This window comes from Microcaecilia unicolor, chromosome 2 (assembly GCF_901765095.1).
Source record: "Microcaecilia unicolor chromosome 2, aMicUni1.1, whole genome shotgun sequence".
In the NCBI taxonomy this organism is placed as follows: domain Eukaryota; kingdom Metazoa; phylum Chordata; class Amphibia; order Gymnophiona; family Siphonopidae; genus Microcaecilia; species Microcaecilia unicolor.
The window spans coordinates 321,196,910-321,220,461 of record NC_044032.1 but is presented as its reverse complement, the minus strand read 5'-3'; the positions used below and the strand labels follow the sequence as shown (position 1 = coordinate 321,220,461).

Genomic DNA, 23,552 nt, shown 5'->3' with positions numbered 1-23,552 from the left:
CCCAGCTGATGAAACCTCCTTTTGAGCCACTGAATATCTGCCATCTGAAGTACTTGACCTGGAAGGTCATTTTCTTGGTGGCAGTTACTTCAGCTCGTAGGGTCAGGGAGCTTCAAGCCCTGGTAGCTCATGCTCCATATACCAAATTTCATCACAACAGAGTAGTGCTCCGCACCCACCCAAAGTTCCTGCCGAAGGTGGTGTCTTGAGTTCCATCTTAACCAGTCAATTGTCTTGCCAACATTCTTCCCCAGGCCTCATACCCGCCCTGCTGAACGTCAGTTGCACACATTGGACTGCAAGAGAGCATTGGCCTTCTACTTGGAGCGGACACAGCCCCACAGACAGTCCGCCCAATTGTTTGTTTCTTTCGACCCTAACAGGCTGGAGGTCGCTGTCGGGAAACGCACCATCTCCAATTGGCTAGCAGATTGCATTTCCTTCACTTACGCCCAGGCTGGGCTGGCTCTTGAGGGTCATGTCACGGCTCATAGTGTTAGAGCCATGGCAGCGTCAGTGGCCCATTTGAAGTCAGCCACTATTGAAGAGATTTGCAAGGCTGCGACGTGGTCATCTGTCCACACATTCACATCACATTACTGCCTCCAGCAGGATACCCGGCGCGACAGTCGGTTCGGCCAGTCGGTGCTGCAGAATCTGTTTGGGGTGTAAATCCAACTCCACCCTCCAGGACCCGAATTTATTCTGGTCAGGCTGCACTCTCAGTTAGTTGTTCTTCGTAGGTCAATTTTCTGTTGTACCCTCGCTGTTGCGAGGTTCAATTGACCTGGGTTCTTGTTTTGAGTGAGCCTGAGAGCTAGGGATACCCCAGTCGTGAGAACAAGCAGCCTGCTTGTCCTCGGAGAAAGTGAATGATACATACCTGTAGCAGGTGTTCTCCGAGGACAGCAGGCTGATTGTTCTCACCTACCCTCCCTCCTCCCCTTTGGAGTTGCATTTTCATCATTTTTGCTTGTCATTCAACTGGCGGGAACGGTCGCGCACGGGCGGGAAGACGGCCGCGCATGCGCGGTGGGCGTGCCCTGCGTGCGGACCGCCCGCGAAGCTTCTTCCGGTTGGCGGGGGCTGCCGCGGACGTCACCCAGTCGTGAGAACAATCAGCCTGCTGTCCTCGGAGAACACCTGCTACAGGTATGTATCATTCACTGTACTCGAGAGAAGCTTTTTGGGTCTGGTACCTCAGCGGCGTCGACATTGAGGGCTGCGTTGGCGTCGGGAGACCGGGTAAAGACTGCCAAAAGACTGCACGCTGGGAGCAGTGATGCATCGAGTGGGTCTCCACCCGCCTCGGCGCCTCCTACTTTGCAGGCCCCCCGGGACCAACCTGTCTCGGACCCAGCCCCGAGGAGACGTGTGGAATCCACGTCCTCCTCACCGTACCAAGGAGTCTCGATGACGGGGCGTCGGACGAAGGTCAAGAAGCACCGTCATCGTTCTCCTTCTTGACATGGTACCGGGAGCTCCGGGTCATCGAAGCATTTGGCACCCGAGAAGCGTCAACGCCGACAGGATCGCTCTCCCTCTGTGATGGAGGTGTCAGCGTGACTGTCGTCTGGCAGTCCTATACAGGCTCCCCAACCCCTGCAGGTTCTGCCTCCAAAGCCCACACCGGCACCGCAGCCTTCCTCGACAGCTTCTCTTGTTGAGCGTATCAAGGCTCTGTTTCCCAATTTTATGGAAGCAGTGCTGCACCAATTGTGTCCGGCACCGGAGGTACCGGTACCGTCGGTGCTGAAGGCTCCTGTGGCACCTAGCCTTTTGCCTGTGGTGAGGTCTGCTTCTCCGGCACAGCCAAAGGTGGCCTCTTATAACCTCCGACCGGTGGGTTCTTCAAGTAGTCCAGTTAGGATACACCCTCAGTCTGGAATCCCAACCTCCAAATTGCCCACCGAGAGCTCAATCTTTCAGCTCTCAGCACAGGCAAGTACTTGCAGAGACTAGAGCAGACAACCTTCTGTCTTTCGTTTCCATGGCCAGGGCATCTCGGCAGATTTTGAGACTTCTAGGCCACATGGCCTCCACGGTTCATGTAACTCCCATGGCACGCCTACACATGAGATCAGCTCAGTGGACCCTAGCGTCCCACTGGTTTCAAGCTACAGGGGATCTAGAGGATGTGATCCAGCTGTCCGCCGACTTTCAGAATTCCCTTCAGTGGTGGACAATTCGGTCCAATCTTGTTTTGGGGTGCCCATTCCAAATCCCTCAGCCACAAAAAGTGCTGACGATGGATGCATCCTTCCTAGGGTGGGGAGCGCATGTAGATGGGCTTCATACTCAAGGAGCTTGGTCCCTTCAGGAAAAGCGTCTTCAGATCAACCTCCTGGAGTTGCGAGCGATCTGGAACGCCCTAAAGGCTTTCAGAGATCGGCTGTCCAATCAAACTAGGCAAATTCAGACAGACAACCAGGTTGCCATGTACTACGTCAACAAGCAGGGGGCACCGGATCTTGCCCTCTGTGTCAGGAAGCCGTCCAGATGTGGCTGTGGGCTCGCCAATATGGCATGTTTCTCCAAGCCATTTATCTACCAGGCATAAACAACTGTCTGGCCGACAGACTGAGCAGGATAATGCAACCTCACAAGTGGTCGTTGAACATGGCTGTAGCCTGAAAGATCTTCTGGGAGTGGGGCTACCCCCTCGGTGGATCTTTTTGCCACTCAATTCAATCACAAGGCCCCTCATTTCTGTTTCAGACTACAGGCCCACGGCAGGCTAGCGTCGGATGCCTTTCTTCTTCATTGGGGGACAGGCCTTTTGTACGCGTATCCTCCCATACCTCTGGTGGGGAAGACTTTGCTGAAACTCAAGCAAGACCCAAGGGTCCATGATTCTGATTGTTCCCTTTTGGCCCCGTCAGATCTGGTTCCCTCTTCTTCTGGAGTTATCTTCCGAAGAACCGTGGAGATTGGAGTGTTTTCCAACCTTCATTACTCAGAACGAGGGGGCGCTTCTACATCCCAGCCTCCAGTCTCTGGCTCTCATGGCCTGGATGTTGAGAGCTTAGAATTCACCTCCTTGGGTCTTTCTGAGGGTGTCTCCCGAGTCTTGCTTCCAGTAAAGATTCCACTAAAAAGTTACTCTTTCAAATGGAGGAGGTTTGCCGTCTTGTGTGAAAGCAAGGCCCTAGATCCTTGCTCTTGTCCTACGTAGCTTCATCGCATGCCCCCTAGTCCTAGTATTTTTGGAAAGCATAAACATACACATCTACCCATTCAACTCCACTCATTCTCTATCATATCTCCTCTCAGCCGCCTTTTCTCCAAACTGAAGAGCCCTAGCCACTTTAGTCTTTCCTCATAGCGAAGTCATTTTCGCACCGACGTCGAGACTCGCCGGTCTATAATTTCCCGGATCTCCTCTGGAACCTTTTTTAAAAATCAGTGTTACATTGGCCACCCTCCAATCTTCCTGTGCCACGCTCAATTTTAAGGATAAATTACATATTACTAACAATAGCTCCGCAAGTTCATTTTTCAGTTCTGTCAGTATTCTGGGATGAATACCATCTGGTCCAGGAGATTTGCTACTCTTCAGTTTGTAGAACTGCCCCATTACATCCTCCAGGTTTACAGAGACTTCATTCAGTTTCTCCGACTCGTCAGCTTCGAATACCATTTCTGGCACCGGTATCATTCCCAAATTTTCCTTGATGAAGACCGAAGCAAAGAATTCATTTAATCTCTCCGCTATGGCTTTGTCTTCCCTGATCGCCCCTTTTACTCCTCTGCTTCCTGCTTTTAATATACCTAAAAAATTTTTTATTTGTTTTTCCCCTCCCAATGCAATCTTTTTTTTTTCGAAGTCCCTCTTAGCCATCGTTGTCAACTCTTTGCATTTGACTTCCCATTTCTTATGCTGTTTCTTATTATTTTCAGTCAGTTCCTTCTTCCGTTTTCTGAAGGATTTTCTTTTAGCCCTAATAGCTTCCTTCACTTCACTTTTTAACCATGCCGGCTGTCGTTTGGTCTTCGTCCTCCTTTAATACGTGGGATATATTTTGCCTGGCCTTCCAAGATGGTGTTTTTGAACAGCATCCAGGTCTGATGTAAATTTTTGACCCTCACAGCTGCTCCTCTGTTTTTTCTTTTTTTTTTTCACCACCTTATTTTATCATGGTCTCCTTTTTTTTTTTTAAACGCTAATGTATTTGTTTTTCTATGTATACTTCAAAGCTAATAAGAAATCTGATCATGTTATGATCACTGTTATCAAGCAGCTCCAGCACCATTACTTCCCGCACCAGATCATGCGCTCCACTAAGGTCTAGGTTTAGAATTTTTTCTTCTCTCATTGGCTCCTGTACCAGCTGTTCCATAAAGCAGTCCTTGATTTTATCAAGGAATTTTACCTCCCTAGTGTGCCCAGATGTTACATTTACCCAGTCAATATGGGGTAACTAAAATCGCCCATTATTATCTTATTGCCCAGTTTGTTTGCGTCCCTAATTTCCTTTAACATTTCTGCATCCGTCTGTTCATCCTGGCCAGGCGGACAGTAGTACACTCCTATCACTTTCCTTTTCCCATTTACACATGGAATTCCAATCCACAGTGATTCCAAGAAGTGTTTTGTTTCCTGCAGAATTTTTAATCTATTTGATTCAAGGTTCTCCTTAATATACAATGCTACCCCTCCACCACTTCGATCCACCCTATCACTACGATATAATTTGTACCCTGGTATGACAGTGTCCCACTAGTTATCCTCCTTCTACCAGGTCTCAGAGATGCCAATTATATCTAATTTTTAATTTAGTGCAATATATTCTAACACTCCCATCTTATTTCTTAGGCTCCTGGCAGGGCCGTGCCTAGGGTCTCTGGCGCCCCCCTGCAGCCTATCAGTTGGCGGCGGTGGCCCCCCCCCCCCCCCCCCCCCCCGTGAAAATGATCGCTCACCACTTGCCACACTGACAGGAATTGTCAGCAATATTCTTAGAAACAAATTGCTATACATTGCAAAATAAGATAGCAGATGTAAATTCTCAAAGTGGACATATTCCAAACACTAAAATGAAAATAAAATGATTTTTTTTCTACCTTTGTTGTCTGGTGACTTTCTTTTTCTGATCATGCTGGCCCAGTATCTGATTCTGCTGCTATCTGTCCCTCTTAACTCTGTTTCCAGGGCTTCCTTTCCATTATTTCTTTCCTTTCCTCCTTTCTTCTTCATTTCTGGTCCTCAGCTTCTGCCTATTTTCTTCATCCATGTGCAGTTTTTCTCCTCTCTTCCTTTTCCCTCATTTCATCTCCTTCATCTCTCTTCCCTCCCCTCTATGTCCAGCAATTTCTCCTCTCTCCCTGAGCTCTGCCCTCCCAATCCATGCTCCTCTGTCACCTGCGCCCTCCATCCCTATCCAGCAATTCCCCTCTCTCCCTGAGCCCTGCCCTCCCAATCCATGCCCATCCATGCTCCTCTGTCCCCTGCCCCCTCCATTCATCCCTTTCCAGCAATTCCCCTCTCTCCCTGAGCCCTGCCCTCCCAATCCAATGCGCAGCCATGCTCCTCTGTCCCCTGCCCCCTCCATTCATCCTTTTCCAGCAATTCCCCTCTCTCCCTGAGCCCTGCCCTCCCAATCCATGCCTATCCATGCTCCTCTGTCCCCTGCCCCCTCCATTCATCCTTTTCCAGCAATTCCCCTCTCTCCCTTCCATGACCCCCCCTCGCATCCATGCTCCTCTCTCTCACATGCCCCAGCCTGGCCCGCCCTCTTCTCCCCCCCCTTCGCATCCATGCTGTCGTTTCTCCCCTGCCCTCCCACTCCCATTGTTCAACTGCCCATCCTCTTCTCTCCCCCCAACATCCCTTTTCTTTTTTTTTTTCTTTTTAAATTTACCTCCATGGCGGTTCCGGCAGCGCAGCGTCAGGGAAGGAGGCGGTGCTCCCGACGTTTCGCCTTCCCTTCGCTGTGTTCCGCCTTCTTCTGACGTCATTTTTGACGTCAGAAGAAGGCGGAACACAGCGAAGGGAAGGCTAGAGACGTCGGGAGCGCCGCCTCCTTCCCTGACGCTGCGCTGCCGGAACCGCCACCACGGAGGTAAATTTAAAAAGAAAAAAAAAAAGAAAAGGGATGTTGGGGGGAGGGCGAGCGAGGTGAGCATGGTGCGGCGGCGCCCCCCAGAGGGAAGCGCCCCCCTGCCATGCTTACCTCGCTTACCGTGTTAGCACGGCCCTGGCTCCTGGCATTCGCATATAGACATTTCAAATTGTTGTTCCTATTTACATCATGATCAGTACTTGACAGTATTAATTTGCAATCTTCTGTCTGATTTTTGTTTTTATTTAAGGACACCTGATCTACTACGGTCTGTTTTGCAACCTGACTATCAGGATACCCTATCTTCCCTGTTTTGGTGATTATCTTTGAAAGATACCTTATCCCGAACCGTGCGCTTTTGGAGCAACTGTCGGGCTCCCTCCCCCCCCCCCCCCCCCCCCGTTTCTAGTTTAAAAGCTGTTTTAACTCCTTTTTAAATGTCGATGCCAGCAGCCTGATCCCACCCTGGTTAAGGTGGAGCCCATCCTTTTGGAATAGGCTCCCCCTTCCCCAGAATGTTGCCCAGTTCCTAACAAATCTAAAACCCTCTTCCCTACACCATCTCAGCCACGCATTGAGACTTCAGAATTCTGCCTGTCTCTTGGGCCCTGAGGGTGGAATGGGTAGCAGAAAATGCTACCCTAGGGGATCTGGATTTGAGCTTTCTACCTAAGAGCCTAAACTTGGCTTCCAGAACCTCTCTCCCACATTTTCCTATGTCATTGGTACTACTACTACTACTATTTATCATTTCTATAGCGCTACAAGGCATACACAGCGCTGTACACCATACACAAAAAAGACAGTCCCTGCTCAAAGAGCTTACCCCCATGTACCAAGACAGCCGGCTCCTCTCCAGCACTATCTGAAATTCTATCTAGGTGATGCGTGAGGTCCTCCACCTTCGCACCAGGCAGGCAAGTCACCAGGCGATCCTCACGTCCACCAGCCACCCAGCTATCTATATGCCTAATGATCGAATCACCAACTACAACGGCTGTCCTAACCCTTCCTTCCCGGGTAGCACTTAGAGACATCCTCGATGCGAGAGGATACTACATCCCCTGGTGGGCAGATCCTGGCTACAGGAGTGCTTTCTACTTCACCAGGCTGATGCTCTCCTAGGAGACCTCCCTCCTCCAAGGTAGCACAGGATCTACCAGACTGGAGGTGGGACTTATCTACAACATCCCTGTAGGTCTCCTCTATGTACCTCTCTGTCTCCCTCAGCTTCACCAAGTCTGCTAATCTAGCCTCAAGTGAACGGACATGTTCTCTGAGTGCTAGGAGCTCTTTGCATCGGGCACACACATATGACATCTCACCAACTGGGAGATAATCATACATGTGACACTCAATGCAAAAGACTGGCTAGCACCCTTCTCGCTGCTGAACTGCTGACTCCGTCTTAGTGTGTGTGAGTTTTTCAATCATTTAAAATTTGCTACAGTATTAAGGATATTAGCCTAATATAAAAGTGTCCTTTAGTTTATATAATATATTGTATGATTTATGTAGTGTTTCCTTCTTAGATGGTAATAAAATGTTTAAAACTCTGTAAGAGCACTCCTTTCTTGTTACCCTAATTACAATAACTGACTATTAATGAAGAGTTGTCCTAGGGGTGGGGCGGGAAGACTAAACTAGATCCTGCAGTGCCTGCTAAGAGTCTATTTGTTAATGCTGTGGTACAAAGTTCAAGTTTTAAAACTAAGTGGAAAAGACTATGGAGATTAGTTGATAAAATTTGCTTTTTTATATTTTTATTGGTACCTATCACTAACCTAGAATTCCTCTTTTGAACCCCAATCTTTAAGTTCCCAAAGCACAAAGCAAAAGTAGTGTTCACTTACCAGAGATATGTCTTTCTCTCTCAGAACTTCTCAGAAAGAAAGTTCAGTGGGACCTTTCCTCTTTATATAGTTTTGAATCTAAGGGGCAGATTGCATTTCCTCCGCTTATGCCCAGCTGGGCTGGCCCTAGAGGGTCATGTCATGGCTCATAATGTCAGAGCCATGGCTGTGTCAGCCCACTTGAGGGTCAGCCTCCATTGAGGAAATTTGCAAGACTGCGATGTGGGTCTTCAGTCCACACATTTACATCTCATTATTGCGTTGAGCAGGATACCAGATGTAGCAGTCAGTGTTGCAGAATCTGTTTTTTCTGCACTCTGGGGAGATAAGTGACTGTTCGATTGATCGTATGCTATTGATCATTTGCTTCAATATCTCTGGGAGAGTCGTTTTTTTTCAAGATATCACTGCATATTATATTACAGTTGCTTTTATCATCTTACTTCTCCTTTGATAGTGGAGAAACATTGAATAGCCCCTGAAGCAGCCCAGTAGGGCGAAACACGGCCTGTGTCGGGCTATTGTATGCATATTTTAATATATTAAATCACTTTTTATCTATCACGATCTGCTTTTGTATATTTTTAATCTGTGTTGTGTCCTCACCGTTGTGAGCCCAATTACCTGTGGTTTGTTTGTTTTTTTTTTTTTTGCTGAGCCTGGATGCTAGGGTTTCCCCACGTGTGAAAATATGTAAGCCTGCTTGTCCTTGGAGAAAGCAAAGATGCTTATCTGTAAAACGGTCTTCATATTCTCACAATCCCGTCCATCTCTCCTTGGAGTTCCCATTTTATTATTTTATATTTCAACTATTTTTATTGATTGACTCATCAAAACAATAGAAAAAAAAAAAACGTATAGAATCATCCAACAAGGTACCTAACATTGTTATGTATGGAAATGATCTGTGTGCTGTTACTGGACTATGTCATCAGGTTTAACTAATATAGCCCCCTTCCCACTTCCCACCATGAACAGCAACGTGATTGTAAACCATAAGCAACCTCCCTGCCATACGTCCCCTACCCTCCCGAAGAAGAAAAAAAAAAGAGGGGAGGGCATCCCGATACACCCTGCACAGAACATCCCCCCCCCCCTCCCACCTACTTAAATGCATTCAAAATCATGCTTCAAGCTGTATGAGGGAGTGTCTAAATATATACCTCCCAGGTAACTAGAAATAGTTCCCTTCCTTTAGGGGAGCCCTGGACCTGTCTCTGTTCTAATTACATGCACCCATGTTGTCTATTCCTCCAGGCCCATAGAGGGTCAGTGTCCTCCCCACCCATGTTCCCAATGTAACGCGTTTACCCAACACTGCTGCTTTCTGAAGAAGAAGAATTCTATTGTGATTAGCAATATTAAAAGCTTCATATTTATCTAATAGCAGTCCCTCAGGCATGAATGGTAGAGAGCATCCCCAAAGCCCTTCAAAATGCAAAAGAGCTCGCCTAAAAAGCTGTATCTTTGGGCATCCCCAAAAAGAATTTATCTTGATTACATTTCAAGCACCACGGGTGTTCCCACTCCTCCACTCTTAATACTTGCTCCTGAGTAACATATGCCCTTTGTAAGTCCAATACTGACATACTCGCAGTTCCGCACTCACTGAAATTTCAGGTATCCGCTTAATTACCGATTATAGTCTAGGGCAGAGTCCTGCCACGCCATGGGTGTAGGTTTGGAGGGGGCAAGAGGGGCATTGCCCCCCAAATGACATAGTCTTACCCAGTGCTTTTGTTGTGCCAGTACTGGCGGGCGGCCACCCAGTGCTTTTGTTGTGCCGGTACTGGCGGGCGGCGGTAGTAAAAAGCAGCAAGCAGGCAGGCTCGACTCTGTCGTTCGCTTCCCTGCCCTCTGCGTCCCGCCTTCCTCCGATGTCATTTCCTTTCGGCGGGATGCTGAGAGGGCAGGGAAGCAAATGACTGAGTCGAGCCTGCCTGCTTGCTGCTTTTAAATACCGCCGCCCGCCAGTTTGCCACTGCACCTTCGGTACTAGAGAGCGGAGTGGAAGTGAGCCAGCCTATCTAGTCCACTGTAAGGAAGGAAGCCATTTGGTAAATCTCTGTTTCCACTCCCCCATGCAGCCATCGCCGTTCACAGCTATCAAAACACAGCAAAGCAAACCTGTGAGCTGCTGCATCCACGTTGTCGTTCTTTATTTTTGGGTCCATCTTTAACAAGTCTAACACTGTTTTTGTTGGTAGGCAGTGCCTTACAAGATGGAGGAGAAAATAAATAATTGAATATCACTAAAACAACTTCAAAAATTATTGTAGCTAGTAGAAATAGCAATTATAAATTCTGGTTTGTTCTCATTTTTCCTCACTGTTATTCTATACAATTCAGATGGCCAGATTTCAGTGAGAATATTTGTTTCCTGATGGGTTCATCTTAACTGTCTGGTTGTAATCTGCCTTTGGAAGCGTAGTGTTTATTATTATTATTATTTTATTATTATCATTATTTATTTATTTATTTTTGTTCCCCGCACTTTTTCCCACTCATGGCAGGCTCAATGCGGCAGGCAATGGAGGGTTAAGTGACTTGCCCAGAGTCACAAGGAGCTGCCTGGGCCGGGAATCAAACTCAGTTCCTCAGGACCAAGTCCCCCACCCTAACCACTAGGCCACTCCTCCTCTCTATAAAGACGATGGAATATATTAAAATTAAATGGAAGTAGAATTAAACTCTCCTTTGATTTGGGGCACATGGAATCACATCCTCATCTGTTTTGTAGGTTTACCCTGGACATGGATGGGAAGGGAGGGCAGGGGAAAAAGGAGAGCTGCTGGACATGGATGGATGGAGGGAAGGAAAGACTGAGGAAGGAGATACACACGGATGGAGGGGAAGGGAGAGAGGAGAAATTCTGGTCTTGAATGGAGGAGAGGGAAGACAGAGGAAGGAGATGCACAAGGATGGTGGTAGGGGAGAGAGTTGAAATGCTGGACATGTATGGAGAGGAGGGAAGAGAGAGGAAGTGAGATGAATATGGATGGAGGGGGAGGGGGAGAGGAAAAAATGCTGTACATGGATAGAGGGGAGAGAAGACAGAGGAAAGAAGCCGTCAACGGTGCGCGCAGCAGGAGTACGCCCCACACACTTTGTATTATGCATTGCCAGGGAGGGAGTGAGCGAGCGTGAGGCAGAGAAGGAAAGGGAAGAGCATGTAAGTTCATGGTTCCTCCAGGCTGCCAGTAGGAGAGAGAGATGGGAGATGCTGTGAAGGGGGAAGGGGGGAGACGCTGGATAGAATGGGGAAGGGGATGGAAAGAAACAGGAATGGATTAGGGGAGAGAGGATACTTGCTGGACAACAGGGATTGATGGAGGGGACGAGGGGAGAGAGGAAATTTGGCTGGAGATGGATGGAGGAGAAGGCAGGGGAGAATGGGAGAGTTGCTGGACATGGATGGATGGAGAGGAGGGCAGGGGAGAGAATAGAAATTGCTGGACATGGAGCGGAGGGCAGGGGAAGGAGGAGAATTGCTGGACATGGATGGATGGTGGGGAAAGGGGATAGAGGAAATTTGCTGGATATGGATGGATGTACGGTAAGGGAGAATGGAGAGTTGCTGGACATGGATGGAGGGGAGGGCAGGGGAGAGAGGAAGAATTGCTGAACATGGATGGATGAATGGAGGGGGCAGGGGACAGAGGTCGTTTGCTGGATATGGGTGGATGGAGGAGAGGGCAGGGGAGAATGGAGAGTTGCTGGACGGATGGATGGAGGGAAGAGAAGTAAGGAAGGAGATGCACATGGATGGAGGGGAGGAAAGAGGAGAAATGCTGGACATGGATGGAGTGGAGGGCAGGGAAGAGGAGAAATGCTGGATGGAGGAAAGGAAAGACGAAGGAAGGAGATGCACATGGACGGAGGGGAAGGGAGAAATGCTGGACATGGATGGAGGGGAGGGAAGACAGGAAGTAGATGCACATGGATGGAGGGGAGTGAGGAGAAATGCTGGATATGGATGGATGGGAAACTGCTGAGTTTCAGGACTGGTTTGGAACACGTTGAGGGCAGATACTGAAACTCGAAGGATAGGGACAGGGCTACAGATGGTAGGATGCCTAAGGACACAGGAGAATGATGGACATGGTGAGAGAAAAAATATCAAATGGAAAGAAGACACTGGGACCAAGCGAATAGAAAACTAAATGATCAGACAACAAAGGTAGAAAAGTATTTTATTCGGAATTTATTGGAATATGTCAGCTTTTTGAAATGTGCATCTGTGATATTTTGCGTGTAAGTTTCAATTTTTCTGGTATTGCTGTATGCCGAGTCTGACTTCTTGAGGTAACTTTCCAGTTAAGTATTTTGCCTTCATATTTTTTGATTTCTAGTTCCTTGTCATGTCTGTTGTCATGTGTTTTTCATGTGTGATCAAGGTGCAGTATTCTGCTAGCGTGTAGTATTTGCAGCCCTTTTTGTTTTGCTTTCTTTTCACGAGGTAGTGTATTGGCGTTTGAGCTTGGTGTAATTACAGTTCTGCCTTTTCACGCATAAGGTTATAGTTTGTCCTGTCCTTGGAATTAGTGCTGTTATGAGTGTGTTTTTGCACAAGTTTGTGTATAGCATTTTGCAGTGGAGAGATTGTGTGTTGGCCTTACTGAGGTGGCACCAAAACATCAGAAAGGGTATAGAGCCTAAATCATGACACACTACCTTTTGAAGGATCTGCATATAGAGCTTATGCATTTCTAAGGTCAACACTGGCATGCTATGGGAAAGGGGGTGGGGAAATACTACTGGAGAGGAAGAAGGAGTGCTGGGTAAGGAGGAAAGGAAGGAAGGGAGAAAGAGCTTGCTTCCAGGAAAGATTCCATGAAGAAGTGTTACTCTTTCAAATGGAGGAGGTTTTGCCGTCTGGTGTGACAGCAAGGCCCTAGATCCTCTCTCTTGTCCTACACAAATGCTTGAAATACCTTCTACACTTGTCAGAATCTGGTCTTAAGACCAACTCAGTAAGGGTTAACCTCAGTGCAATTAGTGCTTATCGACGTGTAAAAGGTAAGCCTATCTCTTGACAGCCTTTAGTTGTTCACTTCATGAGAGGTTTGCTTTTGTCAAACCTCCACAAGTGTCATGGGATCTCAACGTCCTTCTCACCCAACTGATGAAAGCTCCTTTTGAGCCACTGAATTCCTGCCATCTGAAGTACTTGACCTGAAGATCAGGCTGTTACTTCAGCTCGTAGGGTCAGTGAGCTTCAGGCCTTAGTAGTTGGATACACCTTATACTAAGCTTCATCATAACAAGAGTAGTCCTCTGCACGCACCGTAAGTTCTTGCTGAAGGTGATGTCGGAGTCCATCTGAACCAGTCATTTATTTTGCCAACATTCTTTCCCCGTCCTCATGCCCACCCTGGCGAAAGCAGCTTTCACACCTTGGACTGCAAGATATCATTGGCCCTTCAGACAGTTTGCCCCAGTTGTTTGTTTCTTTCGATCCCAACAGGAGGGGAGTCACCATTGGAAAACGCACAATCTCTAGCTGGCTAGCAGATTGCATTTCCTTCACTTACGCCCAAACTGGGCTGACTCTGGAGGGTCATGTCACGGCTCATAGTGTTAGAGCCATGGCAGTGTCAGTGGCTCACTTGAAGTCAGCCACTATTGAAGAGATTTGCAAGGCTGCGACATGGTCATCTGTTCACACATTCACATCTCATTACTGCCTTCAGCAGGACTCCCGACTCGACAGTCGGTTCGGGCAGTTGGTGCTGCAGAATCTGTTCAGGGTTTAGAATCCAACTCCCCCCCCCCCCCCCCCCCCCCCCAGCCCGTTTATTTGTTCCAGGCTGCACTCTCAGCTATTCTGTATATAGTTTCACGTTAACCTATGTTATTGACCAATGTTCATTGTTTTGAGTGAGCCTGGAGTGCCAGGGATACCCCACATGTGAGAACAATCAGCCTGTTTCTCCTCGGAGAAAGCGAAGATACGTACCTGTAGCAGGTATTCTCTGAGGACATAATGTATGCTTTCCGCAAGGAGAGGTGAGCCCTTGTACTCGATGAGGGAAACCCCTCACCGAGCTGTCGTCAAAACCCCTAGTTCCCCCTGTGTCTCCACCATTCCCCAGGGTGCCAACAGCAGAGAGAACAAAGTCCAGTACAAAGTCCACTGGGTTAGACCAGGCAGCAGAGAACAGCAGATCCAGGGACAGGCAGTGGTCAGTACCAGGCAGCAGACAATAACAGATCCAGAAACTCTGCCCATGGTAATAATGAAACCCAATCGTCTTTTTTTTTATTTCTCATTATTACAATAATTAAACAAGCATATCACTTGCAAAGAAAGGTACACTATACAACTGAATCCTGAAACCAATTCAGTTCTCAAAAATAAGTAAACCACCATTATATTCATATTACAGTCCACTAAGGGAGTCCAGTATCCGAATATATGGAGAAATAAGATACAAAAGAAAAGAAAATTTTCAAATTATCTCAATTAAGGTACAGACATGTTTCAAGTTCAATCATTCTTGAACAGGCACTCTTTTTGTTGTTAAAAATAAGGACAATTGGTCAGGATCAAAATATACATATTTCACAGCTTGATATGTGATTAAACATTTACAAGGAAATTTGAGATAGAACATTGCACCTAATTGCAAAACATCTTTTTCATTTGCAAAAACTTTTGTCGTCTTTTTTGAGCTTCCCTCGATAGGTCCGGAAAGATACATGTTTGTAAACCACGAAAACCTTTTTCTTTCCTCTGAAAAAATTTCTTTAGAATCCAGACCTTATCTGAGGGTAACACTACTGTCGCTATTAAGGTGGTAGCTGTAGTTTGATCTATATCAGGCATTTCCAATAAAGCAGATACATCAAGTGGTTGGTCTTGTAGATTATTATTTCTTTGGCTATCTAGTCCTTTCACAGGAATATAGAAGACTTGTGCAAAAGGTGGAAAATCTTTCTCTTCTATCCAAGAATTTCTTTAAAATAAGCCTTCAGCATTTCTCTCGGGGAGACAAATGGTTGTTTTGGGAAGTTAATAAAACGTAAATTATTATCTCTTAACCATTTCCCAACATTTCTGATTTTCTCCTCAAGTTAATCAGATCTTTAAGCATTATGGTTTGTAATGTTTGTGTTTGTAGAAGATCTTTTTCTTGTTTGGCCAAATCTACTTTAAGTAATTTCACTTCTGTATCAATTGCTTTAACCTTCCCATCTAATAATGCTACCTCTTTAGTCACTTTTTGCATTTGAGGGCACAAAGTCTTTCCCATTTCAGCAATTAGTTGCCATATGTTATCCAAAGTAACTTCCTTTGGCTTCTGAAATATCTTTGCAAATCAGTATTCTCAACTGGCTCTTGTGAAATACGTTTCTCACCTTCCAATGTTCCTAATATCCTCTCCATTCCAGCCGTAGCTCCCTGGGAGAAAGTTGTAAGTTCTCCTCGTTCCTCCACCATCATTGGTAATGCTTCCCGTCCTAGACCGTCCCGTAGCATTTCCGCATTAAGGGCGCCTGACGCTGCTAGCGGGGAACTGCTTCTTACTGGCTGGGGAGGAGGAGCCCTTGCGTCGGGGCTCAGAGAAACTTCCAGTTCAGGGATCAGTGCTGGGTCTCCACTCCCATGCCGATCCAGCGAACCGCTCACCGACGCCGAGTTCGAACCCTGTGCCCTCCACAAATATGTTTCAATCAAAGCTGAAGCGGGAGGTCTCGGCTGTTGGGATGCGGCAGCAGCAGCTTTCCCCCGCCGCTTCGGCATATTAAGGTAATTTCAAACTGAAAATCGGAGGAGCAGTGGAACACGTCTGGCTTAGTCGGCGGCCATCTTGGACTCCAAAAACCCAATCGTCTTGACAAGCATTAACATGCATCCTTAGATACAATTTCAGTGTTTGATTTGTTCGCTCTACCATGTCATTGGTCTCGGGATGGTATGCCGAGGAGAATTGGGTCGTGATGCCAAAACTGGAACACAAGGGCCCTCCAAATCTAGAGGTGAATTGAGGGCCTCCGTCACTGGTAATATGACTTGGCAACCCATGTAGACGGAAGATATGGAGAATAAATTGTTGGGCAAGAACTGCCACTGGCCATGCGAGAGAAACGGTCCTATCACCACCCAGATGACCATAAACCTCTGGGAGGGCGTTAACTCTGTAATAAAATCCATTGACAGTTCTTGCCAGGAAGCTTGCGGCACCGGCAAAGGTTTGAAGCAACTCCCACGGCTTTCCGATGGGTCTCTTGTGTGAGCACAAGTGGGGCACGTAGTGACGAACTGCTGGACATCCTGGGCCAGGCATGGCCATCGATAAAAGCGAGAAATGAGATGTAGTGTCTTATGGTATCCTTGATGGAACCGTGGAGATACTGAAATCCTGGAAGTTCCCGGCAACGTAAGAGTAGCAGACGCAATGCAAGTCGGGTCAAGCATAGGATGCCACTCCTCGATTTCCTCTGGTGGGTCGAAGGCTCGGGACAATGCATCCGCCTGGACATTCTTCACTGCAGGGCGAAAGCTGAGCAGAAAATTGAATAGAGCAAAAACAGGGACCATCGAGCTTGTCGGGGGTTAAGTCTTTTGCGTCTTGCAGATAGAGTGGATTTTTGTGGTCGGTAATAACAGAGATCGGATGGACCGCCCCCTCCAAGAGGTTAACACCATTCTTCCAAAGCCAGCTTGAGGGCTAATAGCTCACGATCTCCCACAGTATAATTCTGTTCAGCTGCTATGAATTTCCTTGTAAAAGAAGAAACACGGATGCCTCTTCCTGGCCTCCGAGTCTGTGACAGGATTGCCCCCGCTCCCAGGCTGAGGCGTCCACCTTCAAATAAAAAGGTCACTGGGGATCTGGACTGTGGAGAACCGGAGCGGACAGAAAAGGCCTTCTTGAGGATCTCAAAGGCCTCGATGGCTTGCGGAGACCACATCCCTCAGCGTTAGCAAGCCTTTCTTAGTTAAGGCGGTGATGGGAGCTGCTACCACCAAGTATCGGTGTATGAAATTGTCGGGTAATAGCAACCCCAGACCGCTGAAGCGCTCGCAATACCTGGGGTCGTGGCCAATCTTGAATGGCTTGGACTTTCCCGGGGTCCATCCGTAATCCAGTTGCTGAAAGGATAAAGCCTAAAAAGGGGAATACTGCGCTGATGGAACGCACATTTCGCGAGCTTCGCAAAGAGATAATTGTCTCGCATGCCTTTGAAGTACTGTACATACATCTTCACATGGTTCCTGAAATGAGGAGGAAAGACGAGGATATCATCCAGATATACTATGACAGATGTGTAATAACTAGGTCTTGGAAAATGGAGTTCACAAAGTCCTGGAAGACGGCCGGGGCATTACAAGGGCCAAATGGCATGACCAAATATTCAAAGTGCCCTTCGTGCGTGTTGAAGGCCGTCTTCCATTCATCTTCTGGCTGGATTTGTACTAAATTATAAGCACCACGTAAGTCCAATTCAGAAAAAATGCTGGCCCCTTGGATCCGGTCGAAGAGCTCCAGGATGAGGGGCAAGTGATATCTATTCTTGATGGTGATGGCATTTAATCCCCGATAATCTATGAATGACCGTAATGATCCATCCTTCTTGGCCACAAAAAAGAATTCCGCGCCAGCCTGCGAGGACGAGGGTCGAATGAATCTTTTAGCCAGATTCCTCCCGGACATACTGAACACATCGCGTCTGACTCTCCACGAGATAAGGTGTACAACCGTCCCGGGGCGGAGTATGTCCAGGCACCAGATTGATGGCACAATCAAAATGGACGATTGGGAGGAAGGATCTCTGCTTCCCGGGCATCAAAAATGTCCTGGAACATTCGATATTCTGCAGGAAGCCCGGAACAATTGGCCCTCACCTTACCACCTGGTGGAACCACGGATTCGAGGCAGGTCCCATGACACCGAGGACTCCAACTGGCCACATCCCCGTCCTCCAATTAATCTGCGGCATGTTGTCATAGCCAAGCTGGTGGAGAGCTTTGTTCAGGGTCAGAAGATACATGACCCAGGGCCTCAGTGGTCCTGGGCCTGGTCGTTTCCCGACTTGTTAGGACATTGGCCTACCATATGGCCAGACTCCCCGCAGTAAAAACAGTCGGTTCCTACGGCGAAACAGTCGCTTCTTCTCGGTGAGCCGTGATCGGCCCATTACCATGGGTTCTTCTGAATTCTCCGCCGGAAGTTCCGGTACCTTTTTCAGGACCTGCCAGTCCTGCGGTTTCAAGGAGAATCTTGACCCAGAGTGCTACCCCGCCCGTTCCTGAGCTCGCTGTTGGAACTGGACGTCTACCTGGGTGCATAAGGAGATCACCGCACCTAGAGATGTGGGTACTATCTTGTCCGGCTAGTTCATCCTTGTTGCAGCTCCTCAATCCCTGCCAAAATATGGCGGTCAGCGCCTCCTGATTCCAGCCCAGTTTGGCCACAAGGGTCCGGAATCGGATCACGTATACTCCAACCGAGTCGGAGCCCTGCTGTACATGCAGCAGCTCCCCGGCTGTGGATGAGGGTCTTCTGGGCACATCGAATACCGTTCTGAATTGGCGTAAAAACTCGTTGACATTGGACAAAACCGGATCCCTCTGTTCCCACAGAGGGGTGGCCCATGCTAGGGCTGGTCCTGACGAGAGTTGTCATGTATGTGACCTTGACTTGATCGGAGGGGAAGGCTCGTGGTTGCAGGTCAAACATTCAGCACTGGTTGATGAATCCCCGGCAGGCGGTGGGGGTGCCATCAAAACACGGCAGGTCAGGAAGATGGAACCCTCCGGGACTGTCCCGTCAGCTCTGGAGGAGGCGAAGCGACGGCGCGGGTCGCCTGCATCGTGTGTAGTTGGGAACAGACATTCTGTAGTGCGGTGGATAACTGATTCAACTGACCCTGCTGCTGCTGTACGATCTGAGCGAGTTCGGTAAGCTCAGTTTTGTCCAACGAGCTCATGGCTTCGGCATTCTGTAATGCTTTCCTGCAAGGAGAGCTGAGCCCTTGTACTCGATGAGAGAAACCCCTCACTGGGCTGTCGGTCAAAACCCTGAGTTTCCCCTGTGTCTCCCACCGTTCCTCAGGGGTTGAGCCCCTGAGTGCGGGTAGCCAACAGCAGAGAGACCAAAGTCCAGCACAAAGTCCACAGGGTTAGACCAGGCAGCAGAGAATAGCAGGTCCAGGAACAGGCGGAGGTCAGTACCAGGCAGCAGACAATAGCCGATCCAGGAACAGGCAGAGGTCGGTACCAGGCAGCGGTCAGTAGCAGGTCCAGGAACAGGCAGAGGTCGACACCAGGCAGCGGCCAGTAGTAGATCCAAAAGCACTGCAACGAATCAGTGAGCTGAGTAGAAGCCGAAGCACGGAAGGACTGAGGGCAGAGTCTTAAATAGTGTAGAAATTAGGCCCAAACTAGCACAGCTGAAATCAAGATGGCTGCCCCCATTGGTGACACCCTACGCCCAAATATGGGCTTCCTTCCTGAAGCTGCCCTACTCGATGGCTGCCATAACTTAAGCTGCCCCCTACTAAGATGGCCGCCCAAAACCTGAAACAAGCCCAAAACCAAGATGGCCGTCCGAGTCCTCCGGTACCCATACTCTGCATAGGCAGGGAACGTGACACATTAGGCTGATTATTCTCACAATCCGCTCCCACCTCCCCTTTGGAGTTTTGTTATGCTTTTTCATTTAACTGAGGCACACGCCTCGCATGGTGGGGCGGGAAGTTAGTCCGCACGCTGCACGCGCACCAGAAGACTTTTGTTTTTTTCTATGGCAAAATGCCGATTTCTGGCCGATGCGGACGTCGACCCACGTGTGGAGAATAATCAGCCTGCTGTCCTCAGACAAGTACCTGCTACAGGTACGTATCTTCGCTTTATATTTATGCTTTAGCGTAAGTGGTTTAGAATCATAATACAAACTAAAGTAAACAAACATATAATGTTGGAAAAATAATTAAAATATTGTTTAAATAGCCAGTTTTTTTAGCAATTTGTAAAACCTGAGGTAGTAAGAAGCTTATGAAGTTGTTCTGGCAAGGAGATCTAGAATAAAGGTCCACATATGAAATAACCTTTTCTTAGTTGTCGAAAATTGAAGTGATAGCCAGACCTGGAAGCAGAAGACTTTTTTTTTTTTTTGTGATGAATGTAATTACCTCCAAGGACTATACTTGAAACAATTTGTCAGAACTGGAAGGTCCCACATGTTGCCCTGTATTATTCATTCCACAAAGTCCACTGCCATTCTGCCAAATGGAGTATTGACAATGGGCATGAGCAGGGCACAGAGGGGGGCAGGTGGGGAACTCTTCCAGGATTACTTAACCATCAGGTTGGGCTGGATTGGCGGAAAGCGCTACTTGTTTATGTACACCAGACCAAACAAAAACATGCCAGGATATGTTCCAGGGTTTTCACTCTCTCTCCTGACCTAATAGATGACCTGAACTAACAGGTCTGGGGTGTTCTGGTACATCTTGGCCTGGGTCGCCAAACTGCAGCTCCTAATTCAGAGTGTAATCATAGCATAGTAGATGATAGCAGACTGGTACAGTCCCATCCATCCTGCCCAGACGGAGTGGAGGAGCGGTCTAATGGTTAGTGCAGTGGGTTTTGATCCTGGAAACCAGGGTTTCGATTCCCACTGCAACTTCTTGTGACCTTGGGCAAGTCACTTCCCTCCATTGCCCCAGGTACAAAAACTTAGATTGTGAGCCCCTCTAGGGGACAGAGAAAGTACCTGCATATAATGTGGTAAAGCGCTACTTACATCTAATAGCGCTATAGAAATGATTAGTAAAAGTAGTAGTATAAACTCATAGCATAAGATACATAAGTAATGCCATACTGGGAAAAGACCAATGGTCCCATCGAGCCCAGCATCCTGTCCACGACAGCGGCCAATTCCAGGCCAGGGCAACCTGGCAATCTTCCCAAACGTACAAACATTCTATACATGTTATTCCTGGAATTGTGGATTTTTCCAATTCCATTTAGTAGCGGTTTATGGACTTGTCCTTTAGGAAACCGTCCAACCCCTTTAAAACTCTGCTAAGCTAACCGCCTTCACCACTTTCTCCGGCAACGAATTCAAGTTTAATTATACGTTGGGTGAAGAAAATCTGATTTGTTTTAAATTTACTACACATAGATTTCAATCGCATGCCCCCTAGTCCTAGTATTTTGGAAAGCGTGAACAGACGCTTCACATCCACCTGTTCCACTCCCACTCATTATTTATATACCTCTATCATGGTCTCCCCTCAGCCATCTCTTCTCTAAGCTGAATAGCCCTAGCCTCCTTAATCTTTCTTCATAGGGAAGTACGTCCATCCCCGCTATCATTTTAGTCGCCCTTCTTGGCACCTTTTCCAATTCTACTATAGCTTTCTTGAGATGCGGCGACTAGATTGACACAATACTCAAGGTGCGGTTGCACCATGGAGCGATACAACGGTATTATAACATCCTCACCTGTATGATTCAATGTTACATATGCATACTTGATCCTTGATTTGTCCTTGTCATTTTCAAGGCACAGACTATACAGTCTGCCTGTCACTGGCCTTGTTTCACCACTTCTGTCCTCCAGATCGGGGCCCAGTCTGAAAGCCCTAAAGCAAGAACTAAATTTTAAGTAATCTGTTGAACTGGAAGCCAATGGTATTTACGATTAATTTTATTTTTTTTCATCTTCCTGAAGAATTTGTGACTCTTCTCCAAGTTGTGGACTTTATGTATGGAGTTATATTTCTATATGATATATTTATTTCTATATTTGTCATTCTATGCTTATTATATAATTATGAAATTGTAAATAATAAAATTAATGAAACATGATCAGATCTACAAATATGACAGAGTAACAGGATTGCTGCAAGATGATTGCAGTTAGAAGTTCATTTGTAATGCTGGAATACATCCATTAACAATAGGGTAATTTTGAAATGAAATAGTGTTGGTGAATGGAAAGAACCATGATCAAAGAATAACAGGAGAGTTGTTGGAGAATAAAGAAACCCATTTGAGCATAATTGACACTTGGGGCCAAAGGACAGTCCCAACCACTCGGAGAGGGCCTCCCACCCAACACCTTTTACAACCCATACAAACAAGTGACAGACATGCCTAAGACAGGGATTCCCAGGTGCCAAGTATATGATGTCTTCTTGGTGTTGGGAGGGGGGGGAAGAACGACATGCGGACACAAAGTTTACTGAGCAGGTGTTCATAGAGGACAGCCGTGTGCATAGTCTCACAACCCTGTCCCAGGTGTTCTATTCTTTCAGCTAGTATATTATAGGATATTAAACTACCCTGGTCCCACAAAGCAGCAGGGGGGCAGAAAGGCACATGCATGCGGTGGACTGTTTCTAAAGCTTCTAGAAATGGAACACTGAGGAGCATCTCTGCAGCATGTTCTGGCGGATGCCATCCACCTAGGTAACACCTGCTATCTCTCTTTGGATACTACTCAGATGGAGTTATGATGAGCATATCAAATTTTAGACTATGAAACCATATGCTTCATATGAAAAAATGCAATAATTTAATTTCATTAGAGATACACCACCACCCTCACCAAGTTTATAATTCGAAAATGAGGGGAAAAAAGAACTTAAGGTGGTGCCATGTTCAAGTAGAAATATTTCATCTCTGCATGGCCACCATTTTAACCTTGTCTTACCAAGCAGGACAGCTGAAAATCACCACAGTTGATTCAGTGCAATCTTGATACTTTCAGGAGCCATGGCAGCACAGTCAGAATGGGTGGTGAGCAATCTGAAGTCACTTTGTCCTTTTCCCCTCAAAATGGTAGCATTTTGTTTTACAAAAAAATAGCACAACACTATCCTGGTATTGGCTGGTGCCGTTTTAAAAATTAGGACTCTTGTGAAACGAGTGAATTGATCATGCTTGCCCCATTTTATTCTAGATGACATGGAAGGTGGTAGGTATAGTTCGTTCTGATGCAGCTGCTAGTAGTGCCAGTAACACCATGAAGAGGTAATATAGCCAGTGACAATTTTGGTGATGACTGTCCTCCTGGCACAGATGGGGTGATATCCAGGGAGATGGAGAAGGCCCGTGGGAGTTTAAATGGTTATTCTGATGGCTTTTTGGTGGTGGGGAGGAAAGGGTGCAGCAGAAATAACCTTTATTTTTGTTTTAATTTTGTTTGTTACACAAAATCCAGATAGTCATCTCTTCCTCCAACCCCCCCCCCCCCCCCCCCAGCATGTATAATTCTAATCTTCATCACCATATGCTTGATGAACGGAGCATTGGAGCCATTCCATGTCCATATGAGGTAGTTTTAGTATCCCTTTAACAATTCCTGTTGCAGTAGTGCTACTTTAAGTATTGGCTTTGTACTTGTCTTTGGGAGTTTGTTTTAAGTTCATTACATGTTGATATACCATCCAGCTAAGCCGTTTACAGTAAATAACCGAGTAAGAAAAGAAATACACATTTGGATAGAAACGTCAATCTACTGCATTCCTGCAAGCTTCTACTTCTCAGAGCAAGAGCTAGTGTAGGATCTCTTGTTTCACCAAATAATTCCCATGTTTATGCTTCAGTGGTTAATATAATTTTTCAGATTTGTGTGATTTAATGCCTCCAGTGGTAATACAAGACTTAACTGAAATG

At 47.0% G+C, this 23,552-nt stretch overlaps 1 protein-coding gene and 1 long non-coding RNA gene across 2 annotated transcripts in view; one reads left to right on the top strand and one right to left on the bottom strand.

Moving 5' to 3' along the window:
• DNAJA1 (DnaJ heat shock protein family (Hsp40) member A1) overlaps positions 1-23,552 on the top strand; it is a 223,808-nt gene that overhangs the window by 153,449 nt on the left and 46,807 nt on the right. The window contains 1 exon segment of the mRNA XM_030194332.1: positions 20,189-20,198. Coding sequence (XP_030050192.1) covers positions 20,189-20,198 — 10 coding nt within the window.
• On the bottom strand, positions 52-13,192 carry LOC115463635. Its single transcript, XR_003941048.1, has 3 exons — positions 13,156-13,192; positions 7,707-7,712; positions 52-126 (listed from the first exon to the last, which is right to left on the bottom strand). It is a non-coding gene; the product is annotated as an uncharacterized LOC115463635 (long non-coding RNA).